Source organism: Cynocephalus volans, chromosome X, assembly GCF_027409185.1.
Source record: "Cynocephalus volans isolate mCynVol1 chromosome X, mCynVol1.pri, whole genome shotgun sequence".
In the NCBI taxonomy this organism is placed as follows: domain Eukaryota; kingdom Metazoa; phylum Chordata; class Mammalia; order Dermoptera; family Cynocephalidae; genus Cynocephalus; species Cynocephalus volans.
In genome coordinates, this window is record NC_084478.1 from 112,558,146 (window position 1) to 112,576,755 (window position 18,610).

The window sequence follows — 18,610 nt, forward strand, 5'->3', positions numbered from 1 at the left end:
AAGTGATACTCAAATTCAATGCAATCCCCATCAAAATTCCAATGACATTATTCTCAGAAATGGAAAAAACTATCCAGACATTTATATGGAATAAAAAAAGACCACACATAGCCAAAGCAATTCTGAGCCTAAATAAATAAATAATAATGAATAATAAATAAATAAATCTGGAAACATAACATTACCTAACTTTAAACTATACTGCAAAGCTATAATGAACAAAACAGCATGGTACTGGTATAAAAACAGACACACTGACCAATAGAATAGAATAGAGAATCCAGAAATCAACCCACACACCTACAGCCATCTGATCTTTGACAAAGGCACCAAGTCTATACACCGGGGAAGAGATTGCCTCTTCAGCAAATGGTGCTGGGATAACTGGATATCCACATGCGGGAGAATGAAACTAGACCCATATCTCTCACCATATATCAAAATCAACTCAAAATGGATTAAAGAATTAAATATATACCCTGAAACAATAAAACTTCTTAAAGAAAACATAGGAGAAACACTCCAGGAAGTGGGACTAGGCACAGACCTCATGAATATGACCCCAAAAGCATGGACAACCAAAGGAAAAATAAATAAATGGGATTGTATCAAACTAAAAAGCTTCTGCACAGCAAAAGAAACAACTGAGAATTAAAAGACAACCAACAGAGTGGGTGAAAATATTTGCAAAATATACATCTGACAAAGGATTATTATCCAGAACATACAAGGAACTGAAACAACTTTACAACAAAACAAGTAACCCAATTAAAAATGGGCAAAAGAGCTAAATAGGCATTTCTCAAAGGAAGATATATGAATAGTCGACAGACAAATGGAAATATGCTCAACATCACTCAGCATTCGGGAAATGCAAATCAAAACCACACTGAGATAAAGTCTCACCCCAGTTAGGATGGCTAATTTCAAAAAGACTGTGAGTGATAAATGCTGGTGAGGTTGTGGAGAAAAAGGAACTCTCATACATTGCTGGTGGGCCTGCAAAATGGTGGAGCCTCTATGGAAAGTGGTATGGAGGTTCCTCAAACAATTGCAGTTAGATCTACCATATGACCCAGCTATCCCACTGCTGGGAATATGCCCAGAGGAATGGAAATGAACAAGTCGAAGGCACAGCTGTTCTCCAATGCTCATTGCAGCACTATTTACAATAGCTAAGTGTTGGAACCAGCCCAAATGTCCATCATCAGATGAGTGGATATGGAAAAAGTGGTATATCTATACAATGAAATACTACTCTGCTATAAAGAAGAATGAAATACTGCCATTTGCAATGACATGGATGGATCTAGAGAAAGTTATATTAAGTGAAATGAGTCAGGCACATAAAGAGAAATATCACATGTTCTCACTTATTTGTGGGAGCTAAAAATAAACAAATAAATACACATATAACCGGGGGGTGGGAAGAAGACACCTTGAAGTTGTTATGACAAAGGAACAGACATGAGGTAGTTGGGAGGGAGGGGGGAAAGGGAGGGGCAAGGGAGGTTTCAGTCGTGGGCCACAATAATCAACCACATTGCATATTGATAAAATTAAATTAAATTAAAAAAAATAAAAAGAAAAAAAGAAATAAAGAGACAAAGAAAAATAATTTGCAACCTGGGATAAAACCAAAATTCCAATGTAATTTCAGCCTGATCCCCAAATAATGAAATCTTAAATATTTGGTGTAAACAATGAATCCCTAACAAAAGCAATTGTATCCCTGACTTTGTTAGGGTAGTATCTGAGAATAAATCATGCCATTTGTGAATATCATCATCACAGTTTACTATATACATATTCATGTACACCTAATTTAAAAAAAACTGCCTCCTGAGAACATGATATCCTCGAAAGCTTTCCTTCATAAATGAAAGAGAATTAGTCCCTTTAGCAGTCAAACAAAAACTGTAGGAATTCACCACTACAAGACCAGGCCTTCAACAAATCCTCAAAGGAGTCCTACACCTGGAATCAAAAGAGTGATGTATGCACTATAAATACTTGAGAAAGAATAAAAACTCTTAGGACAGCAGATACACATATGAGAAAGGGAAAGAAAATGTATCTCATCACTACAAAAGAACACCAAACACCAAAGACAAACAGCAAAAATGAAAGAAAGAAACAAAAGAAATGTAAAACAACCATAAAACAATTAATAAAATGGCAAGAACAAGGCAATGCCTTTCAAAAACAACCCCAAATGTAAATGGATTAAATTTCCCACTTAGAAGACACAGACTGGCTGAATGAATTAAAAACTATACCCAACTGTATGCTGCCTGCAAGAAACTCACATCACCAGTAAAGACACACATAGACTAATAGTGAAAGGATGGAAGAAGACATTCCACACAAATGGAGGCCAGAAACGAGCAGAAATTGTCAAACTTATATGAGATAAGGTAGACATCAAATCAAGAAATGGAAAAAGAGACAAAGAAGGACATTACATAATGATAAAAAGATCAAAGATGCAACAAGAAGATATAACAATGATAAATATAAATGCATCCAGTATCAAAGTATACAAGTATACAAAGCAACCGTTATTGGATCAAAGGAGAGGGATAGAGCACAACATGGTAATAGATGGGAATTTTAATATGCCATTCTCAGCATTGGGCAGATCATCTAGAAAAGTAATTGGCAAAGAAAGATTAGATTAACTAATTAATTAATGATTGATTGATTTTTAGAGGATATACACATTTATTTGTTCAAATAAATACATAACAAAGTACTCTATAGAAAGTTGAGCTTCAAAGTTTCACAGAAACTGGAGATGTAAGCATATTAAAATTTACATATTTTATTTTATAATCTATACAATTATCTGAGACAGTGTTCTGAAATCTTCAAAAAACATGTGAGTACAAATTAATTTCAACAGAGGAAGATGAAAAAACTTTTCGAAGGGAAATCAATTTCTAAGCAAATCAACAAAAGCCAAGAAAAGAAATTAAATATCTATGTTTAGCAACATAAATTGCTTTAAAAAAAGAAAATAAAACAATGTAAACACAAGGGCACTTCAAAAGTCTCATAGAAAAATAGGGTTGAAAAATAATGGAAATTTTTCCATGAACTTTTTTTGGTTAAATTTTTCTTTTCTTTTCTTTTTTTTTTAAAAAAGAACAGGTTATATAAAATATGTTCTCTGAGCACAGTAACAGAAGGAAATTTACAAAACTCACAAATGGGTAAAAAGAAAAATCAGAGGGTAATTTGAGAGTACTTTGAGATAAAGATCAAAGTGCAAAATATTAAAATTTATAGGATGCAGGGCTCATGCAGCAATTGGAGAAAATTTTATATTTGTAAACACCTATACCAAAAATAAGAAAAATCACAAGCCAGTAATGGAAACTTTTACCTTAAGAAAATAGGAAAAGTAGACCTAACTCAACCTTAAGCAAATATAAGTAGGAAATAACAAAGATTACAACAGAAATATATGAAATAGGGAATTAAAAAGCAAGAGAGAAAATCAATAAAATCAAAAGTTGATTCAAACAAAATTTGCAAACCTTTATCTACACTTTCCAAGAAGAAAAGAGAGAAGGCAGAAATTACTAAAATCAGGACTAAAATAGGGCGATTATTATATTGTCACTATGCCTTTTTGTGGCGGTAAAATTTAGTTTCTTTCTCTTTCTACTTTGCATTTTTGTTTAACCAGTGCATTTTATTCTTTTTTGTGCATTTATGATAGTGATTATTATTTCTTGGATTCCAGTGTCAGGACTTCCTTCAAGATTTTTTGTAGGGCTGGTCATGTGGTGGTGAACTCCCACAGCTTTTGTTTGTTTGGAAAATACACTATTTTCCCCTCATTTCTGAAAGATAGCCTTGCTAGGTACATTATTCTTGTCTGGCAGTTTCTTTCTTTTAGTATTTTGAATATATCATCACTTTTTCTTCTGGCGTGTAGAGTTTCTGTTGAGAAGTCTGTTGTTAGTTGGATAGGGGCTCCCTTATTTGTGACTCGACACTTTTCTCTTGCTTCTTCTAAGATTCTCTCTTCATCTCTGAGTTTGCCAGTTTGACTATAATGTGTCTTGGAGACTATCTTCTCAGTTTGAATGTGTTTGGCGATCTTTGAGCCTCCTGGATCTGAGGGCCCATGTCTCTCCCTATACCTGGGAAATATTCTATTAGTATTTCATTAAATAGGTTTTCCATGCCTTTACCTTTCTCCTCCCCTTGTGGAACACCCGTGATTCAGATGTCCATGTGCCGAAGTTTGCCTGCTGTCTCTCTTAGATTTTCCTCATTTTTAAAAATTCATTTTCCTTTTTTTTTCTTTTTTTTTTGTCCACATGAGTTATTTTGAAAAGACTATCTTTGAGATCAGAAATTCTTTTGTTTGCTTGTTCTAGCCTGCTGCTTGAGCTATCAGTTGTTCTTGTTGTTTATTTATTTTTTTTATTTTGTTGACTGAGTTTTTCAGTTCCATGTGTCTTGCTACATTCTTTTGTTAAGGTATTAGTCTCTTTATGAATTTCCTACTTCATATCCTCATTTTTTTTTCTCATTTCATTATGTTGTCTATCTGAGTCTTCTTGTATCTCAGGGAGTTTCCTTAAGATTGTTGTTTGAAATTCTTTTTCATTCATTTCAAGGTTTTCCTGCTCTATAGAGTCTGGTATTTGAGAAGTACTGTATTCTTTTGGTGGTGTCATATTTTCTTGTGTTTTTGTATTTCTAGTGTCTCTACATTAGTGTCTGGTCATCTGGTAGAGCAGTTTCTCCATCTATTATTCTGGAGTGGGCTCTGAGGACAGAGATGTCCTCTTCTTGTACCAGTCTCTGTCCGTGACCATCCTTGTGTCAGTGCAGTCATAAGTCTGGTAGGCCACCTGCATGGTCGCTGTGGCTGCTGTGGTGGTAGCAAGCCACTTTTTCAGCAGCCATGGCTGTGGTACTGGCCATGGTGGGCTCCCGGCATGGAGGTTGTGTTTTCAGTGTGTTCTCTTGCCTACTTTTGGGTTGGGGATACTGCCCTTGGCTCCTTGTGTAGGATCCCAGGTGTGCTCACTTACTTGCTTCTGGGAGGAGGGAAAATATTGGATTTAAACAGTGCTTTAGACCAAATGACTTAGACATGTACTGAACATTTCGTGCAATAACTGAAGAATATATATTCACCTCATCAGTACATGGATCCTTCTCCAGTACAGACCACATGTTACACCACAATTTAAGTCTCAGCAAATGTAAAAAGGTTGAAATTATATCAAGTACATTTTCATACCACAATGGAATAAAACTAGAAGTTAACAACAAATACAACATTGGAAACTACATAAACATATGTGAATTAAACTAAATGCTCTTGATGGCCAAACGTCAAAGAAAAAATAAAGCAGGAAATAAAAAAATTTCCTTTAAACTAATGAAAATACAAGCATAATCTACCACAATCCATGGAATCCTTCAAAAGCAGTGCTAACATGGGAGTTTATTGCAATAAATGCTTACATCAAGAGAATGGAAAGACATCAGATAAACAACCTAATATTACACCCCAAAGAACTAGAAAAACAAGAACAATGCAATCCACCAGTTAGTAGATGAAACTAAATATTTACTATTAGAGCAGAACTAAATGAAGTAGAGATGAAAAGAAAGATACAAAAGATCAATGAAACAAAATGTTGGTATTTCGAGAAGATAAACAAAATAGAGAAGCTGTTGCCTAGACCAACTAAAGAAAGAAGAGAAAACACCCAAATAACAAAAATTAGAACTGAAAAAGGAGACATTACAACTGATACCACTGAAATACAAAGAATGATTAGAGACTATTATGAACAACTATACAACAATAACTTTGAAAATCTCAAGGAAATGACTAAATTCCTGGACACATGAAAACTACCAAGACTGAATCAAGAAGAAACAGAAAACCTGAAGAGACCAATAACAAGCAACAAGATTGAGCAGTAATCAGCAGTCTCCAAACAAACTAAAACCCAGGACCAGATGGCTTCACTGCTGAATTCTACCAAACCTTTAAAGATGTAGTAATAAGAATATTTTGAAACTATTTCAAGAAATTAAACCAGAGTTCACCCTCCCATTACTCATTGTATGAGGACAGCCTCACCACAACACCAAAAACAGACAAAAAATTACCAAAAAAAAAAAAAAAAAGAAAGAAAGAAAGAATGAAAGAAAGAAAGAATGAGAAGAAAAGAAAAGAAAAAAGAGTAAAAGAAAGCTACAGGCCAATATCCTTGATTAACATAGACTCAGAAGTCCTGAACAGAACATTAACAAACAGAATGCAACAGCACATCAAATATTATACACTATGATCAAATGGGACGCATCCCATGGATGCAAGGATGGTTCATCATATGCAAATCAATAAATGTGATATGCCACATCGACAAAATCAAGGACAAAAACCATATGATTATCTCAACAGACGCAGAGAAAGCATTTGACAACATTCAGCATCACCTCATGATTAAGACTCTCAACAAATTAGGTAAAGAAGGAAGCTATCTCAGCACAATAAGCGCCATATACAACAAACCCATTGCCAACATCATCCTGAATGGGGAAAGGCTGAAAGATTTTCCTTTAAGAATGAGAATGTAGTGAGTGTGTCCACTCTCACCACTCCTATTCAACACAGTATTGGCAGTATTAGCTTTAGCAACTGAGTGAGAGAAAGAAATAAACGGCATTCAAATTGGAAAAGACAAAGCCAAATTGTCCCTGTTTACAGATGACATGATCATATATATAGAAAACCTATAAGCTCTACCAAAAAAACTTGTAGAGGTGATAAATGAATTCAGTAAATGTGCAGGACAAAAAATCAATACACAAAAAACAGTAGCAATTTTGTACACCAACAATGAACTAGCAGAAAAAGAAATCAAAAAACCAAACTGACTTATAATAGCTATGAACAGAATAAAATACCTAGGAAGAAAATTTAAACAGGTAGGTGAGAGATCTCTACAATGAAAACTGCAGAACACTGCTGAAAGAAATTAAACAGGACACAAAAGATGAAAAGACATTCTATGTTCATGGATTGGAAGAATTAACATTGTGAAAATGTCCATACTACCTGTTTTAGTCCGTTTTGTGTTGCTATAACAGAAGTACCTGAGACTGGGTAATTTATAAAGGAAAGAGGTTTATTTGGCTTATGATTCTGGGACAGCTGCATCTGGCACAGGCCTCGGGCTGCTTCTACTCATGGCAGAAAGTGGCAGGGAGCCAGTGGGTACAAGCAGATTACATGGCAAGAGGAAGCAAAAGAGAGAGAGAGGAGGTGCCAGGGTCCTATATACAAAAAGCTCTCGTTGGAACTAATAGAGTGAGAACTTATTCATTAATCCCACCTCCCACAGGGAGAGCATTAATCCATTCATGAGGGATCCGCCCCCATGACTCAATCAGATTCCAACACTGCCACATTGGAGATCAAATTTCCACATGAGTTTTGGAGGGGACAACTTATCCAAACTCCGTCAATTCTACCAAAAGTGATTTACAGATTCAATGCAATCCCCATCAAAATACCATTGACATGCTTCATAGAAAAAAAAAAAAACAATCCTTGCATTCATATGGAACAACAGAAAACACCAAAAAGCTAAGCAATTATGAGCAAAAGTAATAATAATAATAATAATAATAACAGTAACAGTAACAATTCTGGAGACATTACACTACCTGACTTCAAATTATACTACAAAGCTGTAGTGACCAAAACAGCATGGTACTAACATAAAAACAGACACATGGGCCAATGGATCAGAATAGAAAACTCAGAAATCAACCTGCACATGTACAGGCAACTGATCTTCAACAAAGGTACCAAGAACATACCTTGGGGAAAGAGCAGCCTGTTCAGCAAATGGTGCTGGGAAAAGTCGATATCCATGTGTAGAAGAAATGAAACTAGACCTGTTCATCTTGCCATATAACAAAATTAACTCAAAATGAATTAAAGACTAAAATGTAAGACCTGAAACTATATAACTCCTATAAGAAACACTTCAGAATGTAGGACTTGGCAAATACTTTACAAAGACCTCAAAAGCGCAGACAACAGAAGAAAAAATAAACAAATGGGATTATATCAAACTAAAAAGCCTCTGCACAGTAAAGGAAACAATAAACAGAGTGAAGAGACAATTTACTGAATGGGATAAAATATTTGCTAACTGTGCATCCAACAATGGATTAATATCCAGAATATAAAAGGAATTTAAACAACTTAACAGTAAAAAAGCAAATAATCCAATTTAAAAAATGGGCAAGGGAGCTGAATAGGCATTTCTCAAAAGAAGACAGACAGATGGCCAACACGTGTAGATATAAAAGCTTAACATCACTAGTCATCAGGGAAACGCAAATGAAAACTACATTGAGATATCATCTCACCCCCGTTAGAATGGCTACTATCAATGACAGAGAATAACAGATGCAGGTGAGGATGTGGAGAAAGGTGAACAATTTTACACTGTTGGTGGCACTATAAATTAGCATAGCTGCTATGGAAAACAGTATGGTGGTTTTTCAAACAACTACAGATAGAACTGCTATAAGATCCAGCAATCCTTCTACTGGGTATAAACCCAAAGGAATGGAAATCATCAAGTGGAACGGTTACCTGCACTCTCATGTTTATCACAGCTCTATTTACAATAGCCAAGATAGGGAATCAACCTAAATGTCCATCGATGGATGACTGGATAAAGAAAATGTGGCATATATACACAATGAAATATTGTCAGGCATGAGAATAATGAAATTCTCCCATTTGCAGCTACATGGATGAGCTTGGAGAAATTTATATTAAAGTGAAACAAGCCAGGCACAGAAAGAGAAATACAGCATGTCCTCCATCATATCTTGGAGCTAAGAAAAGAAAGAAAGGAAAGAGAGAGAGGAAGGAAGGGAAGTCAGGGTAGGGAGGGAGAGAAGGGAGGAAGAGAGAGAGAGGGAGGGAGGGAGGGAAAGAAGGAAAGAAGAAGGAAAGAAAGAAAAAAAGAATCATGATAATACATTGAACTTTCAGGAGAGAACAGAACTGTGGTTACTAGAGGTGGGAAAGTGGAAGGCAGAGGGGGATAGGGAGAAATTGGTTAATGGACACAGGAGTAATTACATTTTGTAATGAAGAACATGCTAATTATTCTACTTTGGTCATCACACATTGCACACAGGTATTGATATTCAACTCTGTACCATACAAATATCTTTAATTCATTATTTTTCAATAAACAAAAACATTCACACATTTTTGTCAAACCATCTCCATTATACATCTCCAGTAGTTTTTCTTCATCAGAAACTGAAATTCTGTGCCCATTAAATATTAAATCACCATTTCCCTCTTTCCCCAGTCCCAGATAACCACTATCCCACTTTCTGTCTCTATTAATTTTACTAATCTAAATACCTCATACAAATGGAATTCTACAATATTGGTCTTTTTGTGCCTGTCATTTCTTTTAGTGTAGTGTTTTCAAGCCTCATTCATGTAGCATATATCAGAATCGCATTCCTTTTTAAGGCAGAATAATATTCCATTGTACACACATGCCATATTTTTTATCCACTTATAAATAGATGGAAATTTGAAGTATTTCCACTTTTTGGTTATTTTGAATAATGCTGCTATGAATATTGGTGTGCAAATATCTGTTCAAATTTCTGCTTTCAACACTTTCAAATATAAACTTAGAAATGGAATTATTGGATCATATGGCAATTTTATGTTTCATTTTTTGACTAATGGCCATACTTTCTTTCCCAGTGGATGCACCATTATAATTTCCACAAGCAAGGCATAAGTGTGCCAATTTCTTCACATAGTCGTCAACACTTGTTATTATTTTTTTTATACCAGTCATCTTAATGAATGTAAACTGGTATGTCACTGTGGTTATGATTTGTATTTCCTTAATAATTATCAATGTTGAGCATCTTTTCATATGCTTATTTGAAATCTGTATAACTTCTACGGAGAAATGTCTGTTCATGTCCTTTGCCCATTTTTTAATTGGGTTATTTGTGGGGTTTTTTGTTGTTGTTGTTCAGTTGTAGTAGTCCTTTACATAGTTCCAGATATCAATACCCTGTCAAATATGTAAATTACAAATACTTTCTTCCATTCTGTGGGTGGCTTTTTACTTTGTTGATAGGGTCCTTTCACAAGCAAAATTTTAATTTACAAAGTCCAATTTATCTGTTTTTTCTCTTGTTGCCCCTGCTTTTGGTACCATAGTCAAGAAATTATCACCAAATCGATTGTCATGAAGATTTCCCCCTATTTTTTCTTTTAAGCATTTTTATAATTTTAGCTGTTATGTTAGGTCTTTGATCCGTTTTAAGTTAATTTTAGTATGTGGTATATGGTAACAGTCCATCTTCATTCTTTTGCCTGTGGATATCCAGTATTTACAGCACCATTTGCTCAAGACTATGCTATCCCTGCTAAATGGCCATGGCACCATTGGTGAAAATCATTTGACCAAATACGCAAAGATTTATTTATTTAACTTTTCAAATTTATTTATTAATTCATTTTAAACTGACAAGTAAAACATGACGTTTTGAAGTATATAAACATTGTGGAATGGTTAAATCTAGCTAATTAAAATATGTGTCACCTCACATACTTATCATTTTTCTGGTGAGAACATTTAACATCCACTGTCTTAGCATTTTTCAGGAATACAATATGTCGTCATTAACAAGTCACCATGCTATACAAGAGATATCTTGAATTTATTCCTCTTATGTAACTAATTTTGTAGCCTTTCATAAATCCCCCCTGCCGACAGCCCCAGACTCTTGCAGCCAGCATCCTACCCTTTATTTCTGTTAGAAAAATTGTTTTAGATTCCACATATGAGTGAGGTCATGTGCTATTAGTCTTTCTGTGCCTAGCTTATTTCGCTTAAGGTAATGTCCTCCAGGTTCATCCATGTTATCGTAAAAGAAAAGGTTCCCTTCATTTTTATGGCTGAATAGCATTCCACTGTGTATACATACCACATTTTCTTTATACATTCATTAGTTGATGGACACTTAGCATGATTTCATATCTTTACTATTGTGAATAACGCTGCAATAAACATGCGAGTGCAGATATCTCTTTGAGACACTGATTTGATTTTCTTTGGACACATACCCAGTGGTACTGCTGGATAATATGCTAGTTCTAGTTTTTAATTGTTTTTTTATTTTTGGAGGCACCTCCATAATGGGTTCTGCTACATTCTTTTGAAAGGCATTAATCTCTTTATAAATTTTCTCCATCATATCCTGCTTTTATCCATTTTATTATGTTGTCTGAATTTTCTCGAATCTTATTGATTTTCTTTAAGATTATTACTTGAAATTCCTTTTCAGTCATTTCTAGGGATTCCTTCTCTAGTGTCTGGTATTAGAGAATCACTGTATTTGTTTGGGGGAGTAATATTTTCTTGTGTTTTTGTATTTCTAGTACCTCTACATTGATGTCTGGTCATCTGGTACAGCAGTTGCTGCTTCTATCATTCTGGAGTGGGCTGTGAGGACAGAGATATCCTCTTCTTTTACCAGGCTCTGCTGGTGACTCTCTTTGTGGCAATCCAATCATGTGTGGTGAGTCACCTGCATGGCGGCTGCAGCTGCTGCTAGGGTGGCAAGCTGCTTTTTCAGCCACCTTGGCTGTGGTGGGACACCAGCATTGAAGGGGGGCTTTTGGTATGCTCTTTTGCCTGATTGTGGGTTGGGGGTACTGACTTTGGCTCTGTGCCTAAGACTCAGGGTGTGTTCACTTGCTTGTTTCTGAGAGGAGGGAAAACATTGGATATGAACAGCACTTTACACCTAATGGACTTGACAGACAAGTACAGAACATTTCATGCAATAACTGCAAAATACACATTCATCTCATCAGTACACGAGAGAGGGAAAGAGAGAAGAGAGAGGACTGAGGAAAAGGGAGAGAGAGACAGACAGACAGAGAGACAGAGAGACATCAGGGTTAGCATTCGCCTGGGAGCACAGGGCCAAAGGGAACCGTGAGAATCAGCAGGAGGAGGAGTGAAAGGAAGACCTTGGCATCCAAAGTGGCTGGGGAAGGAAGTCAAGGATGTGGAAGCCTGACAATGTAGAGAGAGTAAGTGGAGGGGCCATGTGATGAGTTCAATGGTCTCTGCCCACAAGCGAACCCAGGCAGTTCTCAGAGCCTAAGTTGAGCCAGACACTGAAAATATTCCATAACATGTGAGACAGTCTCTATTGCTCTCAATGCGGCTGAGAAGGGGACAGTATGGTCTCTTTACTGTGGGTGAGAAGCCTGAGGCTTAGAGAGGTATGGGAGCTTGTCTTTGACTATCGAGGCACTAAATGGAAGGACAATTCAGGCATTATTCTTTATGGATTGGCAAATATATGCTTTGCTCATATTTTTAAGAAAACCACACTCCAACATATGGCTCCCTAATGTAAATGTCCATAAAGCTTTGAAAAGTGCCACATGGTCAGAAACAACTTAGGCCAAGCCCGAAATTGAGGGCAAAATTAGTAAGCTGGTGTTATCTCACTATGTCATTGTTTATAGAATTATAGCTTGAAAACTTTGTACTGCCATTCATTTAAAGTCAAAAATTATGCCTGCTGGTAGTCTAAGAGGGCAAGCACTATAGAAGCTTGGGAAATAAATTATGCAAATGCCCCATTGAACCCTTGCCTGCAATTTGGAAATGCCAGTCATTGAGAAAGGTGCTGCAGAACTGACCATAACATGAGATTTATTAACTCAGCGATGTCATTGTCAATGATAAGGGCCTAACTCTTGACCATCCTGGAGAAGGAAAGAGGAAGTCAACAGTGGGGACTAGGGAGGTGGTACTGGATGACCAGTGAGGTGAACTGGCCCGTTGGGAACAACGGTCAGAGGCCAGGTGTGAAATGACCCTGGAAATTCCATGGGTGAGATTACTGTGGGCATCTTCATCGTGGGGTCATGAAAATCTCTACTCTTATATGCAACTGTGGGGTGTGTGTTTGTGTGTGTGTGTCTGTGTGTTTGTGTGTGAACAATTTTTCCAGGGAGAGTAGTGATGCTTTTGTCAGGAGTCCATGTCCTCTAAAATGGAAATATGTCACCTTGGCAAGACCCAACGTGCCTGAGGGCAGGTGTGGAGGTCACATGTGCGTAAGAGGAGACAGTGATGAAGGGAAGGGAGGTACGTACCAGGCGTAACAACTTGGGGAAACAATCCTGGATGGCACTGTCCAAAACCAAAAGATAGAGGGGAGTGACTGACGGATCAGAGTTGCACAGCTCCTCTCCCTCCCCTCCCCCCTCCGGTGTCTCACTCGGTCTCCTCCCTCCCCTTCCTCCTGGGTAGCTCCCACCTAGACTGCCCTGGCTTCCTCCTTCTGTGTCACAAGGAGCAGCATTTGGAGCCTGGGCTTCCTCCGTGTCCCCAGGGAAGGCTCCAGAGGATTAGGGAACAGGGTGAGAGCCCAGGGCTCTGCTACCTCATGGCTGTCCAGGATTCTTCCGGGCCTGTCCTGGCCAAGACCAGGTCATTCCCCAAGGAGGGCCCAGATGCTGGGGCAGGGAGGGGAAGGCAGGACTATGGATGCACAAAATGAGAGAGGGTGGTGGAGGGAGAGACGGGGGAGACATAGGAGAAGACAGGGAAAGGAGAAAGAGGAAGCAAAGCAACGGGAAGGGAAAGGAGCTCTACCATGGTGGTGGGACAGGGAGGAAGGAGGAAGACAATGGCTCTCCTGCCGAAGCTTTTTCCCTCACCTGCCCCTGGCTGGCCCTGGTGCCTGAGGGAGGAGTGGAAAACATGAAGCTGTTGGGCTGTGCCCATTGGATGCAGGTTGAGCCTTTGTCATCTGTGTGAGAAGGGTCAGGTTACAGCCCAGCATGGGGTTGAGGTCTCTGGTCCCCTCTTACAATCACCTTGTTGTCTCCTGATGGTCCCAGTGCACATGTACCTGTCTGAGTTGGTGCCTTGCCCTAGGAATCCTACCCATCGCAGGGTACCCAGCGCTCCTCTGAAGGACCAGGCAGGATGATGTGACGTGTGGAGGGAGGGAGGGTGTGATGGCTGGGCCCCTTAGATGCCTGTCCTGCTGTCTCCTCAAACTCGTCTGCCCTCTGCCTTCCACTCCTGCCTTGGGAAGCCCTCTGCTCACTGTCAGTGGATCACTTCTGGTCCTCTGACTCGGGAAATCCAAGCTTTTCCCTGAGGAGGGCCCAGCTCCTTGCTCTGGACCATAGGATCAGATGTCATGACGGCAGTAACCCAGGGCCTCTGTTCTGAGCATGGGGCAGGAACACACACATATCAGCCTGTGCCAGGTGGGGGGCCCTTTCTGAAGTAAGGGAAGAAGGGCCAATCTTGGTACAGGGCAGGAAAGCCCCGTCTCAGCACGGAGGCATGAGGCCCTGGGCTGGAAGACCCTTCTCTGTCCAGGCACCAGCATGTGGCTCAAGGCTGTACATGCCTGGGCCTGGTGATGAGGGGGAACCCTGCCTTTTAGAGCACACTCATGGAGGGCAGGCTGGATGAGGCTGGAGGCAGAGAGGTGGGAGAAATACCCCAGACCAGGAGAAAAGGTGAGCAGGTCAGAGGAAGGAAAGGAGACCTCTAAGCACGGCTGAGGGACAGAGGGAGAGAGGATGGTGCAGGGCCTATGGTCTCCCAGAAGACCAGGGCTGCCTCCTCCTGCCAACTGCACAGCAGGGGCAGCTCAGGCTCCCGGAGAGTGAATGTCCCTAGGAAATGTGACCAGCATTATCACTGACCTTACATAGGCAGGTTTGTATGGGAAGTTTCTGCACAAGGGGTTCCCATCTAGCCACAGAACTTCTAGCTTCAGCCCTTTCACCTTGTGCAACTCTCATACCGACTTCAGCTGCGAAATATGCAAAAGAAACTGGAAAAGGTGTCCCAGGGAAAGAGAAATGTCTGGGACCCTGGTCCCTCAGCCCCCAATCTCACACACAGGTACATTTGCCTGCCTGTTGTCATCACTGCAATGTGGGCTACCAACCACCCTCAACCCAAATTTGCTCTGGCTCCCTCTTTTCACCTGAGTTTTGGAAAGATTCAGGATCTTGACTGTAGGGGCCTTCTCTATAACGTCAGACAGGCCATCTAGCTGGTACAGTTTGTTGTTGTGCAAGTTTAAGGACAACAGCTTTTGGGGAAGAAGAGTCAGAGTGACAGTTACTATCTAGGGCCACAGACAAAAATCTGCCCTCCACCCCATCTCTTCCACCCCTCCACCTAAAGACCAGCAATAGGCCTAAGGCCTCACCTCAGGGAAATTCCTTTCAATGATCCTCAGGGTGGCAGCCATGCAGTTTCTTCGATTCAGGATTATGTCGATATCATGGCCCACCAAGTCTTCAGGAAAAAGAGAGAAGAGAATTAGAAGGCTGAGGGGTCTGGCTGGACCAGCACCAGCACCAACTCCTCCCCAGGTTGCCATCCCTAAGTGTCCTTCCCAGGCAGACCCCTCTGCCCCCACCTGCCCTAGAATTACTGCTGTCAGCCATACCTGGCTCAAAGCGCAGCCTCTGGAGGTCTAGAGATTGCTGGGAGACATCGTATTGTTTGTTCATGGTCAGCTGCAGAGACAGAGGTGGACAGAGCAGTTCTGAGGCTGTGGTGCTGGTGGTGGTGACAGGGAGATTAGGGGGTGGGGGAAGAAGAGGTGGGTCTGGGAAGTGGGCACACAACGTGCTTTGAGTCTGCATTACCTTTAGCTGCTCCATTTGTTCTGGCTTCAACTTATTCTGCACAGAGTAGGGTACAGCAGAAGGACTGACAAAGACACATATCTGCAGGAAGGAGAGCAGGGTAAGCACCGGGACCTGTAATCCCAAAGATGATGACCAGCCACTGGCCAGTGCTCCTGCCCCAGGACTAGGTACACGGAATGCCCTCGGCACACACCTTTCGATTCTTCTAATCACAAATCTTGTACCTGACATCCTTCAGTGCAGAAGCAGTACTAGCGTCCTGGACAAAGAACTGGGCCCGATTTTTGACATAGTGGAACTACAGGGAGTGTAGGCAAGAGCAATAGTGTCACAGGCCAACAGCCCTCGACGAGCCAGGCCTCTCCCCCACCCCTGTGCCCACTCATCTGGCTTCACCACTGTCCTCTCTTACATTGACCGGGCTGAAGTGGACACTGCAGTGGCTCTGGATTGAATTCATTAGCCATGTCTTGTCATACTTTCTCCCATATGGAATCTAAGGGTGAGAAGAGGAATAGGAGGGAGAAGAGAGACAACGTGGAATAAAGGATGGAAAACAGACTCAACCACGTGTTATTTTACAACCTTCTCCCTACTTCTGAAGAACTTCTAAAAAAGGGACTGCCAATTTCTTATACTTGTGCCAAATATAGATTTCCTAATCCCTCTTCTCTCCAATGAGAAGCCTTCTTCCCTATAACCAACTGAAAGTGTTTATTGCGGTCTTTCTTCTGGATGTTCCAGAATATCCTACCTAGTGCAGAAGTTCCTGTCACACTCAATGTGACCTTGAACCAGCTCCCCATGGTTCCATCTTGTGTGTTCTCCCCTGTTCCTCTCCTTGGAGGTTTTCTATTTCTCCACACAGTAATATGGATAGGGTCTTCATTATTCCCTTTCCCTCTCCTCTTGTTGCATCTGATGGCATGAGTGCTGTGGGGCAGGGGAGAAAAGCAGGGTGTCCAGCAATGCTAAAAAAGTCTTCTGTACACCCTCCCCTCACTGATAACCAGGTCTCCTTTTAGTATCCAAACATTACACAGCACCCCATATATATGTAAGTCTAGTGTGTTTTAATTAAAAACAAACTTAATTTTAAAAAACAAAAAAGTAATTTAAAGAAAATCGCCCAACGTTTATTCCACTAGTAGCATGCTTCAGTTTTCCAGTCAGAGAAGAAAAAGAAGAGCACAGAGAATGAACGAGTTTCAAGGTCCCAGGGGCCACTACTTGCAAACTAGGCTGCCTGGTCACCTCCTGTCTTACGTAAGAATCCTCATGGACATCCCTCATCACCACGTTTCCACTGTCCTCCTGGCGGTGTGAAGGCGGATGCTCCCACCCACCATGTTCGTAAGAAAGGTTCCTCTTGTTAATGTTATTCCAGAAATAACTCTTGTCTTTCTTTCTTCCTTGAAGAGCATTACCATCGTCCCTGTATTCGGAAATTGGGAACGGAAATACAAGCTTGAAGATGCATCAATGGTCCACTTACCAAGTACCACATTGTGGGCTAGCACCATGTTAGGGCAAGCCATGTGCCATTCTGCACTGAGGGACTAATCACCCAAACCCACAAAAGCAAACTCCTCTGCCTGTCCAGATATGAGAGCCTCATCTCACAGGTGGCACAATCAGGGGAGAAAAACTGGAAAAGCAAGCAAGTATATCGAATCTTTTGAAAAATGGAGCAGGGTTTATAAAGAACTGAGCTGTGTGCATCCATTGGTTACACCAGACACCAGACACACACCAGGAAGCTGTCCTAACCTTGCCTTCTCTCAGGCTTCTCTAACAACTACACCAATACCTGGGAGGCAACCTTTCTCACACCTCCCAAATCCAGTTGGCCACCAAACTGATTCTGTGAACAACCAGCAAGCTGTACTTCCCTTGCTGGTGTAGTACAAGGTTTTACAACAGGAGGGACTGCAGTAACCACCTCCTAAACTGTTTTCCTGCCCCCAGACTTGCCTTCAAAACTACTCTGCTTCACATGTCCAGAGTGAGCTTTCCTTTTGCTCACCTTGAAATGTTTTCAGCAGAAGAGACAACTCTTCCTAAACTCGACTCTTCTATGACAAAGGTCAAAGCAAAGAACTGGAATGATGAGTCCACTACAATTTACAAATGTTTAAAGATTTTTCTGCAATCTTTCTGTTATTGATTTCTAGTTGGATTCCATTATGGTCAAAGAACATACTCTGTCTGTTTTCAGTTCTTGTAAATTGGTTGAGGAATACTACAATACACTTGAAAAAAATAATAAGTGTGCTCTGCTGTCGTTGGCTGGGTGTTCTATTTATGTCGTTTAGATGCTGTCATTTTATTGACTCTATTGGCCACATCTTCTACAGCCTTGCTGATTTTCTGTCTAGTGATTGTATCACTTGCTGAGAGGGGGATGTTGAAGGCAACAACCATAAGTGTGGATGTAGCTATTTCTCCTTTCAGCTCCATCAGTGTTTCCTTCGCATGTACTTTCAGGCTCTGCTGTTTGGTGCGTACACACTCAGGATCATTACGTCTTCGTGGTGGATCGACTCTTTTATTGGTATGTAGTGCACTTCTTTGTCTCATTAATTTTCTTTGCTCTGACGTCTAGTTTATTGGAAAATGTAGCCCATACAATACAGCTTGTATTTCCCCCTGTATTCACTCCTAGGGGCTGCGCTGCTGTTTGACTCCTCACGCTTCATGCCAACACACCTCATTCACCAGGGGCAAGGTTTGAAGGGATTTTTTTGGCAACTACAGAAATTAGGTAGTCTTATGTTTCCCTCCCATAGGTAGATTCACTAAGGGTATTTTATTTTTACCATAGTCAAC

General features: G+C 40.2%; 1 protein-coding gene across 1 annotated transcript in view; it reads right to left on the minus strand.

Annotated features, from left to right (window-relative positions):
• Positions 1-17,191, minus strand: part of LOC134366731 (nuclear RNA export factor 2-like) — a 114,323-nt gene extending 97,132 nt beyond the window's left edge. The window contains 10 exon segments of the mRNA XM_063083115.1: positions 13,244-13,280; positions 14,819-14,928; positions 15,106-15,213; positions 15,334-15,422; positions 15,577-15,646; positions 15,779-15,859; positions 15,975-16,079; positions 16,194-16,277; positions 16,558-16,719; positions 17,042-17,191. Coding sequence (XP_062939185.1) covers positions 13,244-13,280; positions 14,819-14,928; positions 15,106-15,213; positions 15,334-15,422; positions 15,577-15,646; positions 15,779-15,859; positions 15,975-16,079; positions 16,194-16,277; positions 16,558-16,719; positions 17,042-17,074 — 879 coding nt within the window. The 5' untranslated portion in view covers positions 17,075-17,191.
• Positions 17,192-18,610: the final 1,419 nt, after the last annotated feature.